Source organism: Rhinopithecus bieti, unplaced genomic scaffold (assembly GCF_001698545.2).
Source record: "Rhinopithecus bieti isolate Rb0 unplaced genomic scaffold, ASM169854v2 scaffold_1103, whole genome shotgun sequence".
In the NCBI taxonomy this organism is placed as follows: Eukaryota; Metazoa; Chordata; class Mammalia; order Primates; family Cercopithecidae; genus Rhinopithecus; species Rhinopithecus bieti.
This window is the reverse complement of record NW_016803302.1, coordinates 363,442-377,183: the sequence shown is the minus strand read 5'-3', so window position 1 is coordinate 377,183 and position 13,742 is coordinate 363,442. Positions and strand designations below refer to the sequence as shown.

The following is a 13,742-nucleotide window of genomic DNA, read 5'->3' as shown; positions in this document are numbered from 1 at the left end:
CTGCTCTTATTAATGTCCTTTTTCACATTGACTCAGTTAATTTATTTGAGTTTTTCTTCCTTAAATAGTGTGGAAAAACTACGAGTCCTGTTAAATTGTATGACAGAGATTTACTATCAGTTCAAAAAAGACAAAGCAGAACGTAGTAAGTAAAATTTGCTGTTTGTTAATTTAATAAATCCTTCTTAGTAATTAGTTATAATTCAGTTAAATTAATTTGGCATATCTGTAAGGGTGGCTTCTTAAGCTGTTTGTTTCGGAGATGTGATTCTGTCAGGAAAAAGGTTGATTGTGTTAAAAAAAAAAAAAACTATCCTTAAAATCAACCTTTTGGAAACTTTAAATCAGGGTCATGAACTCCAGAACCTCTAAAGGCCAGGCAGGTAACAAAGGAATGAGATTGGCCAGTGGGGACTCATCTACAGGGGAGAGCCACTACTCAGATTCACCAAAGGTATTGCCCAGTCTCCCATTTCTCAGAAAAAGCTAGAAATACAGAATTTGTTAGAAATACCTTGATTTTTAAATGTTAACAGTTAATTGCTTTTTACATTGTTATTTACAGACCAAATAAAAGCATCTGTGGGCCATAAGAAGCCCATGAGCCACAAATCTGTGACATCTGCTTCAAACTCTTAGCCTTTTTGAAGCAGTGATCTCGAAAGAAAATATGTTGTGTATAATGATATGATTCTACATTAACAAGAGTAATATATGTTCCTATTTCTAGGACTAGCTTATAATGAAGAACAAATCCACAAATTTGATAAGTAAGTATCCAGATTATGTTTATAATTAGTTATTTTTGGTGCTATTTTGGTTATCTTTATTAGGATTCTTCTTAAAGTTGAAATTAATTACAATTAAAAGTACATTTTAATCTTGATTTTACAGGATTGTTACAATATGTGCACATGTTTGAGGTTCACACATCTGCTCCCTAATTGGGAAGTTACCATGATGGAAGAAGGAGAGGGGAGAAAGATTACTGTTCCAGTCAGTCACCTTCTGCCTCATGTGCTCTGATTACAGAAGGACAGATAATAGAGCACAGGCGAGGGCAGACTTAACCACCATCTTAACTTTAACCTCATTCAATAGGCATTTTTTTTTACATCCATTTTGAACCTTTATCTTCTTGCTGCTATAATGTCTTAGAAACGTTTACTTTCTACTGTAAATACTCTAAAGCCACAACAATCATTATAAGAAAAAGATACATTTCATGTATTTGAAAATTTATAAATATCGAAAGTAGAAACAGTGACATTGGTTTAAGCCTCTTGGATTATTTCTAAATTACAGGCAAAAACTGTATTACCATGCAACCAAAGCTATGACGCACTTTACAGATGAATGTGTTAAAAGTACGAGGCATTTTGAGTAAGTCAGAAGAATGGATGAGGTGAGTACACTTTTGGAATAATTAGTGGTTGACTGCACAATATAAATGTACATTTGAAGTAAGAATGTTTCACTAGACTGCATATCAGTTGATTCTTCTTGGTTTTCAGAAAGATGCTTCATCTTAGAAAACAGTTATTATCTCTGACTAATCAGTGTTTTGATATTGAAGAAGAAGTATCAAAATATCAAGACTATACTAATGAGGTAGGTACAGCTATCAAAAGAAAAAAAAGCTTTTTTCTCATTAGGAAAAATTAAAATTCTTCTCAGTTTATAACTGATAGTGATTGACAGGGAAGAAATGGGATATAATGTGCCTACATTCAGTTCTACCCACCAATTTTAATATGTATTTCGAGCCAAGTGTTTAAGAATGTAGATGGAGTTTATAACAACTAAACACAAACCATAACCCTTCTACTCACACACTATAAGCAAAGCCATCTTCATTTCTTAAACGGGTGCTCGAATTATAAGCGATATCTCCTATCCATTGCGATAGTCTTGCAACTCAAATTAAAGTTTTTATAAGGACTTAATTAAAAAGCCTGTAACAAAGCTGTAACACTTGATGTCAGATCTGTAGTAAGTACTTTCGTTCTGTGATTAATGTGGGTTTTTTTCTTTTTTGGATGTTTTAGTTACAAGAAACTCTGCCTCAGAAAATGTTTGCCGCTTCCAGTGGAATCAAACATACCATGACCCCAATTTATCCAAGTTCTAACACATTAGTAGAAATGACTCTTGGGTAAGAAACTCATCATTTGGAAACTGTAGTGTTTCCATTTGCTTTCATTGCAGTTTGTGCTCTTGCTCTTACATTTTGAAATTTTTTATGTTTGTTGTAATACAATGTTTAATAAAGTTATTTATTGACTAGTTAAATTTAGAAAACTGAAATATAAACATCATTCTAAAACATTTGCATACTTTTTTTGAGCAAAAGTGCTTGTTTATTTTATATAGTATGAAGAAATTAAAGGAAGAGATGGAAGGGGTGGTTAAAGAACTTGCTGAAAATAACCACATTTTAGAAAGGTGAGTAATACAAAAATAATTATTGTGATTTTCTTTGCAATTGAGTTCATACACATCTGTACTTATATCTTCCCTGTGTCAATAGATTCAGCAGTGGTAAAGGGTCAGAAAGTCAGAACTCAGGTTTTTCTCTCTATGATTGCGTATTTGTGATGCCTTTTAATGGTTGATTAGTTCCATTTTATAGAAGCACTGGTTAATCGAATTACTTGCTTATTTGAATTGTAAAGATCAAACTCTATTTACATTATTTTTATAACTTAATTCATTGGAATCATAATTTTCAATTTGGTGAGTCAGAGTTGCTTGTTAAGATACCAGAACTCTGGTGCTGAGTAGCTTACAGAGTCCTCGGCACACCTCCTTGCAGGTGAAAGCCATAGGTAAGTGCACTACTTTGAGGAGCTAGGTGTCTGCTTATTATCAGCAAAATCCTAATAGAGAAAGCCAAAAGAGATTTGAAAACCTGAAGAGGCAATAAAGCAATTTTTGGATGGCTGTTTTCCTTATCCTGATTCCTCAGAGAAATTAAGTCGTATTTGGCTCTTTAATAAAACCCTTCCTTTTTCAAGCCTTTAGGTGCTCCTCTATGGGTTCTCAAACCCTTGTAATGCTAATAAAAATATTTCACATTTGGCCGGGCACGGTGGCTTACACCTGTAATCCTAGCATTTTGGGAAGCCGAGGCAGGCAGATTGCCTGAGCTCAGGGGTTCAAGACCAGCCTAGGCAACATGGCAAAATGCTGTCTCTACCAAAAATACAAAAATTAGCTGGGCATGGTGGTGCACACCTGTAATCCCAGCTACTGGGGAGGCTGAGGCACGAGGAATCACCTGAATCTGGGAGGTGGAGGTTACAGTGAGCCAAGATCATGCCACTGCACTCCAGCCTGGGTTGACAGAGCGAGACTCTGTCTCAAAAAAAAAAAAAGGATATGGAATTTTGGGTCAGAGAGTATGCCAATTTAAATTGTGCTGGGTTTTACTAAATTTGGTTGTTTTTTTTTTTTTTTTTTTTTCCTGAGACAGAGTTTCTCTGTTGCCCAGCCTGGAGTCCAATGGCACAATCTCAGCTCACTTAACCTCCACCTCACAGGTTCAAGTGATTCTCCTGCCTCAGGCTCCCGAGTAGCTGGGATTACAGGCACCCACCACCACACCCAGCTAGTTTTTTGTATTTTTAGTGGAGATGGGGTTTCACCATGTTGGCCATGCTGGTCTTGAACTCCTGACCTCAGGTGATCCACCCACCTCAGTCTACCAAAGTGCTGGGATTACAGGCATGAGCCACCGCACCTGGTCAATTTTGTTCTTTAAAAGGGTGTTTGTTATAGTCCTAAACAGACAAAACTTACGCATTTGGCAACATTGAATGTATAATGTCTTTTAAACGTTTGCCAATTTGTTTAGTAAAAACTGAGATCTTATTTTAATTTATATTTCTGTGGTTTATAGTGCTGTCAAACATCGTTTAATATGTTTGTTCAATTTCCATTTTTGGGGGGAATTACTCGTTAATTTTTAAAAATATTTTCTTGTTTATAGTAATTATCCAACTTTTTTATAGTATCCAGTTTACAGTTTCTTCACAGCTTTAGCTAAATCCTTTCAGGCTTAAAGATCACCAAGTAGAAGAGACTATAAAGATGTGCTTTTTTTTTTTTTTGAGACAGAGTCTCACTGTGTCGCCAGGCTGGAGTGCAGCGGTGCGATCTTGACTCACTGTAACCTCTGCCTCCCGAGTTCAAGCGATTCTCCTGCCTCAGCCTCCCAAGTAGCTGGGACTACAGGCGCACGCCATCATGCCCAGCTGATTTTTGTATTTTTAGTAAAGACAGGGTTTCACCATGTTGGCCAGGATGGTCTCGATCTCTTGACCTCGTGATCCACCTGCCTCGGCCTCCCTAAGTGCTGGGACTACAGGTGTGAGCCACCGTGCCCGGCCAAAGATGTGCTTGTAACAAACTTTTATATTTAACCACTTATTCCTTGAGGAATAAAATCCCAACTTCCTAAACCACATTTAGTAAGTCAATTCCTCCTATGTTTTATTTGCAGATTTCTTGACAATATATGGGTGATATAACATGGCATAATCTTAACTTAAATATTAAGTGCCAAAACTAGTAATGGAAGCCAGATTTTGTTCAGAGTATTACACTACTCTGTCTCCATGTGGATAACCCACTATCACTTCAAATTTTTTTTTGAATCTAAAATCATCTGTCCTAACTCAATTTTCCCTGTAATCTCCTTAATCCTGTTCGAAGGTACCACCTTTCTCCTATTCCCTTAAACATAAATTATTTTAGACACTTAATCTTCTTTATTCCCTCTCAACAAGTTTGGCTCCCATATTTCCCCTCGTCACCCTCATTCAGATTTCCTTTCCCTTTCATATGTGATGTATGGTAATAACCAACCTATTTTTTTCTTAACCCCAAGCTCTTCCCATCTGTCTTGGGTATTACAGCCAAAATCATCTTTCAGAATACTGATGTAATCATACGACTTACTTGGCTCAAAAGTTTCTAAACTCCTGTTACCTAAAAAGTCAAGTCTAAATTTATACTCCATTCAAAGAGTATGATAGTCTGGTTCCAGCCTGTTCACCCAACTTTACTTCCCACTGCTCCCCAAGATAGCACTGTGTTCTCTAGCAAGGTATCATTTCTCAACTTCCGTTGGGTACGTCACACTCCCAACTTGGAAACCTTTTTTTTTTTTTTTTTTGAGACAAACTCTCACTCTGTTACCCAGGCTAGAGTGTGGTGGCATGATCCCGGCTCACTGCAACCTCTGCCTCCTGGGTTCAAGCAGTTCTCCTGCCTCAGCCTCCTGAATAACTGGGACTATAGGCACGTGCCACCACACCCAGCTAATTTTTGTATTTTTAGTAGAGAAGGAGTTTTGCCATATAGGCCAAGCTGGTCTCAAACTCGTGACCTCAAGTGATCCTCCTGCCTCGGCCTCCCAAAGTGCTGGGATTGCAGGCGTGAGCCACCACGCCCTGCCCCAACTCTATCTTAGTTTATAAATCCCACCCCACCAGAAAGAAATTATCCAGTTCTTACTGTTTCTTAATTACATCATTACGTTGGTTTTTCATGTATTTATGATAATACCATGCTGTTCCAGTAAGAAATGGAACAAATGGTAGTTGCTTAAGCTCTTTAAAAATAAATAGCTATTTATTCCTCTGAAAAGTATTTTAAGGTTGGGGGCCTTTATACATAAATTCAACTTTTGAGATTACCTTTTTTCTTTTTGTGTGTGTTTTAGGTTTGGCTCTTTAACCATGGATGGTGGCCTTCGCAACGTTGACTGTCTTTAGCTTTCTAATAGAAGTTTGAGAAAAGTTTCTGTTTGCACAAGAAAATAACGCTTGGGCATTAAATGAATGCCTTTATAGATAGTCACTTGTTTCTACAATTCAGTATTTGATGTGGTCATGTAAATATGTACAATATTGTAAATACATAAAAAATATATAAATTTTTGGCTGCTGTGAAGATGTAATTTTATCTTTTAACATTTATAATTATATGAGGAAATTTGACCTCAGTGAGCACGAGAAGAAAGCCATGACCGACCAATGTGTTGACATACTGATCCTCTACTCTGAGTGGGGCTAAATAAGGCATTTTCTCTGACTGCCTACTGGAAATATTTTTAAGTGGAACCAAAATAGGCATCCTTACAAATCAGGAAGACTGAGTTGACACGTTTTTAAATGGTAGCACGGTGGCTACTGTGAGTGGGGAGCAGAACCGCACCACTGTTATACTGGGATAACAATTTTTTTGAGAAGGATAAAGTGGCATTATTTTATTTTACAAGGTGCCCAGATCCCAGTTATCCTTGTATCCATGTAATTTCAGATGAATTATTAAGCAGACATTTTAAAGTGAATTCATTATTAAAAACTACTCATTTTTTTCCTTTGGCCATAAATGTATAATTGTCATTCAAATTCTAAGGTCATTTCAACTGTTTTAAGCTGTATATTTCTTTACTTTAATTCTGCTTACTATTTCATGGAAAAAAATAAATTTCTCAATTTTACTGTAAAGAGTTCATGTGTTTCTATGTATTCAGTTTGTGAAGCAAAAGTTATCTTTTGAAAGTAACAATATAGATGGTAACCATAAACTACTCTCAGAATATTGGATGTAGGGACAATTTTGTATCTCTTCTAAACCCACTAATTCTAAATTTAGTATAGAAGTTCTTTCATATACTTAGGGTATACAAATTGAAAAGGAACATTTTCTTTTTTTTTTTTTTTTTTTTTTTTTTTGAGACAAGTCTCGCTCTGTCGCTCAGGCTGGAGTACAGTGGTGTGATCTCTGCTCACTGCAACCTCGGCCTCCAAGGTTCAAGCAATTCTGCCTCAGCCTGCCAAGTAGCTAGGATTACAACCACCACGCCTGGCTAATTTTTGTATTATTATTAGAGATGAGGTATCACCATGTTGGTCAGGCTAGTCTCAAATTCCTGGCCTCAAGTAATCCGCCCGCCTCAGCCTCCCAAAGTGCTGAGATTAGAGGTGTGAGTCACCACGCCCAGCCAAAAAGGAATGTTTTCTCTGAAAAATCTACCCAGAGTTCTAGACCAAGGGATTGTGCTTAGCAAGAAAGTATTTCATCATTTCATCCAACAGGACTTTTCTTTCTTTTGGTTTTGGTTTCTGGCTTTTCAGACTGGTGAAGTGTGATTACATACAACCTGCGTATCATAAAAAAAACATATCCTAAAGAAAAATAAATTTGTGTACCAAGAACATCAGTAACCCTCAGTTTTAAGAAATGAGAAGATTAGAATTTTATGTGAGATTATGATGCATTATTGTAGTGGAGAATTTTAGGCATCATATGTACACATAACAAATAAATGCAAGGGCGTATGCCTTTATTTAAATAATACAGTTATCCACTGTCAGTTACCTGTTTAGTTTGAGAGTGTGTGGGGCAAGGAAGTATTTAATCCCGCTTTAATTTTCCATTTGACCATCTAATATGGGTATCTTGTATAGTTTAAAAGCTTACATCATTGAATATTAGGTAAAATTTTACTCAAATTATGTGATTATTTGATATATTTGCCAATTTAGTTTTTATTTCAGCACCTCTAGCACAGAACACCAATAAACAGAACCTTTATGTGGAGATTGTATTTTTATTAATAGTATTGATAGGAATATATCTATTCCACAGTAGTATTTTGAAGTTTGACTCTTATTCCCCCATTATAGTGACATGGAAGAGAAGCATTCTTGCTTTCAAGAGAGATCTTGTATTTTTATTAGTAGTATTGATAGGAATATATCTATTCCACAGTAGTATTTTTTAAGTTTGACTCTTTTATGCCTCCATTACAGTGACATGGAAGAGAAGCATTCTTGCTTTCAGTATTTTACCCTCAAAAATGCATCCTTATTCAAAACATTTATTTTTCAAAACATTTTAAATAAATAAATGCATGGTGATACCAGTCTGCTAATTTTCAGTGACTATTTAAATGAAATTAGCTTTAAAATAAGTTGTATCTTCACTTTAGTAGCCCTTTTTAAATATTATATTTTGAAAAGATAGCAATTAATGGTATAAAAATAGTATATATAACAAATAGCAGATGGGTGTGATGGCTCATGCCTGTAATCTCAGCACTTTGGGAGGCTGAGGCAGGGATATCACTTGAGATCAGGAATTCTATACCAGCCTGGGCAACATAGCAAGAGCCCTGTCTCTACAAAAAAAAAAAATGTTAATTAGCCAGGCATGCTGGTATGTGCCACAGTCCCAGCTACTCAGAGACTGAACTGTGAAGACTGCTTGAGTCGAGGAGTTCAAGGTTACAGCAAGCTATGATTGCCAGCCTGGGTGGCAGAGAGAGACCCTGTCTCAAAAAATTAAAATAGAAGGGTTAGTAGTTAGAACTCTTAGCATAAAACAAAGTACGGACAGCGGAAAAAATAAAAGTGAAATAAGTGAATATAAGTATATGAAAAGAAGGGATAGCTGTGGCCAGGTGTGGTGGCTGACGCCTGTAATCCCAACACTTTGGGAGGCCAAGGCGGGCAGATTGCCTGAGGTCAGGAGTTCGAGACTAGGCTGGCCAACATGGTGAAACCCTGTTTCTACTAAAAATACAAAAATTAGCCAGGCATGGTGGCTGGTGTCTGTAATCCCAGCTATTCGGGAGGCTGAGGCAAGAGAAACGCTTGGACCCGGGAGGCGGAGGTTGCAGTGAGCCAAGATTGCGCCACTGCACTCCAACCTGGGCAACAAGAGTGAGACTTCGTCTCAAAAAAAAAAAAAAAAAATAGCTTCAAGTAAATAAACAGGAATGTAAGGTTAGGAAAGAAATGGGAAAAATAATCCCATTAAGTCTCCTAAAATTTGAGCTGCCGGCCAGGTGCGGTGGCTCATGCCTGTAATCTCAGCACTTTGGGAGGCTGAGGCAGGCCAATCACCTGAGGTCAGGAGTTCGAGACCAGCCTGACCAACATGGTGAAATAGTCTCTACTAAAATTTTAGTAGAGACTAAAATTAGTCTCTACTAAAAATAAAAAATTAGGCTGAGCATGGTGGCTCACGCCTGTAATCACAGCACTTTGGGAGGCTGAGGTGGGTGGATCACGAGGTCAACAGATCAAGACCATCCTGGCCAACATGGTGAAACCCCGTCTCTACTAAAAATACAAAAAATAGCCAGGTGTGGTGGCATGTGCCTGTAGTCCCAGCTACTTGGGAGGCTGAGGCAGGAGAATTGCTTGAACCTGGGAGGCAGAGTTGCAGTGAGCTGAGATTGTGCCACCTGCACTCTAGCCTGGCAACACAACAAGACTCCATCTCAAAAACATAAATAAATAAAAATAAAATAATTAGCTGTGTAGTGGCCATGCACCTGTAGTCCCAGGGCTACTCAGGAGGCTCAGGCAGGAGAATCACCTTGAACCCGGAGGGTGGAGGTTTGGCAGTGAGCTGAGATCGCACCACTACACTCCAGTCCTGGGCAACAGAGTGAGACACCATCTCAAAAAAAAAAAAAAAAAAAAAAAAAAATCCAGCTGCCATTATTTTGGAGGTTACCAAATTATTGGCTTATAGACCTGATTATACCATGTCAAAAAGAAATGCTTCTTAGATATTAAAAAATCAAACATTCTTTACAAATGGTAGTGTCTTTATCAAAATAAATTATCTCAGAAAAAAAATTATAATAATCCTGACTTTTTATGGTTGTTTTGGTTTAGATTGTTTTTATTCCTTTGTTTTTTGTTTTTACAATAGTGTTTTTACCTTTTTGGTGATCTGTGTTAAAAGTAAGAGATAGATTGGTTTAGAATTAAGAAAGGAACTATCAGTAGGATAAGTATCTCAACTGAAATATCAACAATTTATTCCCTTTTCAGAAATTACAGCCCACCACCAGGGTAGTAATTTTTTTTTTTTTGAGTTGGAGTTTCAACTCTTGTTGCCCAGGCTGGAGTGCAATGGCGCAGTCTCGGTTCACTGCCACCTCGCCTCCCGGATTCAAGTGATTCCCTGCCTCAAGCTCCCAAGTAACTGAGATTACAGGTGGCCAACAACACCATGCCCTGGCCAATTTTTGTATTTTTATAGAGATGGGGGTTTCACTATGTTGGTCAGGCTTGTCATCAAACCTCCCTGACCTCAGGTTATCCGCCTGCCTTCAGCCTCCCAAAGTGCTGGGATTACAGTTGTAAGCCACCACACCTGGCCAAGAGCTAGTCTTTTGTTTCTAATTTCACTCACTCAGATGTGTTTATACATTGTGCTTTGTTCTTTGAGGAAGTGGCCTGCAGAAAATTTACAATCAGCTCAAACAAATTTTTGAAACATGGTAAGTGCTGGGGGCAGACACAGTTGAAGGGAAAACCATTTAAAGAAATTTGGCCGGCGCCGGTGGCTCAAGCCTGTAATCCCAGCACTTGGGAGGCAGAGACGGTTGGATCACGAGGTCAGTGTAGATCGAGACCATCCTGGCCAAAATACGGTGAAACCCCGTCTCACTAACTAAAAAATATCAAAAAACTAGCCGGGCGAGGTGGCGGGCGCCTGTAAGTCCCCAGCTACTTGGGAGCCTGAGTCAGGAGAATGGCGTGAACCCAGGAGGCGGAGCTTGCAGTGAGCTGAGATCTGGCCATTGCACTCCAGCCTGGGCGACAGAGCGAGACTCTGTCTCAAAAAAAAAAAAAAAAAAAGAAATCTTAACAGTACTGTTTTAGCTGGATTCTCCACCCCACATCCCACTTTTAAGAAGACCTGAAAAACTCTTACACTGTTGTTTTAGTTGGACTTGCTCCCCACTTGTCACTTATAAGAAGAATCAAAGTCCAAATTCTTAAGAAATACTGAAACTGGAATAGAAAACAAAAACATCTGATCTGGAAATAAAAACTGGCAATATAATAATAATATCCCTTGTTTCTCTTTAGAGAGTAAATCAGCTCCAAAAATTTGTTGTGGCATATAAAAAGCAAGCATCAGGCAAATTGTTTAAGCGACTTAGCTCCTAAATGAATATATGAATAAGTTTATTTCTTTTGACATAAACAGAAGGCACAAGGACCAACTGTTAGACATAGTCTCAGGAGTGATGATGGGAACCTCAGTATGAGCTGCGTGGTAGACAACTAGGCATTGATGTCTGCTGAAATGCTGAAAGGGATTCAATAATGTTAGAAGTTCTAGAGAATGGTTCAATAAATGGTTAAAGATCAAAATAGGACCCTGGGGGAGAATGTTGTTTTGCACCTTTTTTGTTTTTAGATACGGTCTTGCTCTGTCACCCAGGCTGGAGTGCAGTGGTGCAATCATAGCTCGCTACAGCTTCATCTGGATTCTAGCAGTCCTCCCACCTCAGCCTCCTGAGTAGCTGGGACTATAGGTACATGCCACCACACCCAGCTTTTTTGTTTGTTTGTTTGTTTGTTTGTTTGTTTGTTTTTGTAGAGACAGCACGTTGTTGCCTAGGCTGGTCTTGAGCTCCTGGACTCAAGCAATCCTCCCATCTCAGCCTCCTAAAGTGCTGGGATTACAGGTGTGAGCCCCTGTGCCTGGCACTTTGACACATTTTTTGACTCTTAAGAACTAATTTTTTTTTCTGGGATAAATTCCTGCCAAAGTTTAAAATAGGATTCTTTTTTCCAGTAAAAATGCACAAAACAAATGGGATCAAGGCTACGGCTTTAGGAGATTGCTTGCCCATCACCACTAAGTCCTGCAACTTACCACTGACAATTCTGTTGGAAGTTGAGTTAGTTAATACTGTTTTTTTTTTTTTTTCACTCCTCTGTGAAAATAATTGTGTTTTATGAACGAGGTCAGGAGGTCCATGCTTGAAAATTACCAAGTGTTGCATTAGATTAGAGCTTCTTTTAAGAAAGCTTAAAACTCTTTCTTTAGAAAGAACATCTATTAATACAGTTTCTAGTTATGAGGGCCAAGGCCTAAAGGACAAGCCAAAAGAATGACAGAGGAAGGGGATTTAGGGCTAACAGGTGGTCCCCAGACATATTGGCTGAAAGGCAGTTCACAGCTAAAGTGTCATATGTGGGTGTTACTATGCTCCTCATCCATGCTCTCTGTAGCGAGTCGTTCTGGAACACTCCTGGTTCTCGCTATGGCCGTAAGAAGTGACTTTCATGAGACCTTCAGAAGAATAGCCCGGCTCTTTTACTGGTTCCCCAAATCACTGACCTGCTCAAAGAATCGGAAATCCAAGCTGCTCTGGAGCCAAGGTGGGGGTAAGTTACCTCAGGCTAATGCCTTATTTCAAATCCATTTTTTTCTGTTACATTTTTAAATGGAGCCTCCCTCTAGTGGGCAGGGAGGAGTGGGAAAGAAAAGTCTTGAAGCCTTTAAAAGGTATTTTACCACTTGGTCATCTGGAGGGAAAATTGAGAGAAAATAAAGTTAAGCATTTTAAGGCTGAAGTATTAGAAGCCATGAACACTGTTACAATCCAATTGTATGCTCTTTAGGCATTTTGATTCCGAAAAGTTGACTAGAGAGAGATGGAGAATGTTTAGTATTTAAAAACAACAAAAACATCTCTTATTCTCAGGGACTCTTAACTTGTCCTAGTACTAAAACATCTTAGAATAAACAACACAAAAAATAAGTCACAATGAGTTCCCCTCCTTTCCATAGGAAACTTAAAAAGGTCAGTGGGCCTTAAATCTCTTTTATTTGCGTCAGTTTATGCATCACATTTTAGTCAGGTATTTATTGATGTGAGAATTTAAAGCACCTTATATTTGCTACCACATAAAGCCCTGCCTTTTCCGTCCAGTCCTGCCTGACTAGAATATGCAAGGGTCAGAGGAGAGGGGGTTAAAGGGAGTAGATGACCCCTCCAAGTCTGGTATCTGCAGTTCCTGCAGGAGCCCAGCTTTCGCCTTCATACTCTGCAGCACTGGTTGTACTACTTACACTACTTAAGACAATTCTCTCATTTCATAATGTTTCATCTTGCAACTGAATCAAAATTCTAATTATGTTTCTTTCACACCTATGTAGCTCAGCATTTTATGTAAGTGCTTAACAATTGCATCAGTTGTATTATGTGTTTGATACATTATCACACATAATCTGATGATGTGCCAGATTATCCAGTGCCAGACCCTCCTTTGAAAACAGAAGTGAAGACTGGGCCCCATGGCTCACGCCTGTAATCTCAGCACTTTGGGAGGCCAAGGCGGGTATATTACCTGAGGTGAGGAGTTCAAGACCAGCCTGGCCAACATGGTGAAAACCAGTCTGTGCTAAAAATACAAAAAAATTAGCCGGGCATGGTGGCTGGTGCCTGTAATCCCAGCTACTCAGGAGACAGGCAGGAGAATCGCTTGAACCTGGGAGGCAGAGGTTGCAGTGAGCCAAGGTCATGCCATTGTACTCCAGCCTAGGCAACAAGAGCTAAACTTCATCTCAAAAAAAAAAAAAAAAAAAAAAACAAGTGATTATGATCTATAATCACCAAGGCGTGATTAAGAAATTTATTTAAAAGCATGCAGGCCGGGTGCAGTGGCTCACGCCTGTAATCCCAGCACTTTGGGAGGCCAAGGCAGGCGGATCACCTGAGGTCGGGAGTTCCAGACAAGTCTGACCAACATGGAGAAACCCCATCTCTACTAAAAACACAAAATTAGCTGGGTGTGGTGGCGCACACCTGTAATCCCAGCTACTTGGGAGGCTGAGGCAGGAGAATTGCTTGAAAACCCAGGAGGCGGAGGTTGCGGTGAGCCGAGATTGCGCCATTGCACTCC

The 13,742-nt window shown here is 38.8% G+C and overlaps 1 protein-coding gene across 1 annotated transcript in view; it reads left to right on the top strand.

Moving 5' to 3' along the window:
• Positions 1-6,518, top strand: part of TBK1 (TANK binding kinase 1) — a 56,760-nt gene extending 50,242 nt beyond the window's left edge. The window contains 8 exon segments of the mRNA XM_017872527.1: positions 69-145; positions 731-770; positions 1,306-1,368; positions 1,370-1,405; positions 1,515-1,611; positions 2,049-2,155; positions 2,374-2,445; positions 5,729-6,518. Of these exon segments, the coding sequence (XP_017728016.1) occupies positions 69-145; positions 731-770; positions 1,306-1,368; positions 1,370-1,405; positions 1,515-1,611; positions 2,049-2,155; positions 2,374-2,445; positions 5,729-5,780 (544 nt within the window). The 3' untranslated portion in view covers positions 5,781-6,518.
• Positions 6,519-13,742: the final 7,224 nt, after the last annotated feature.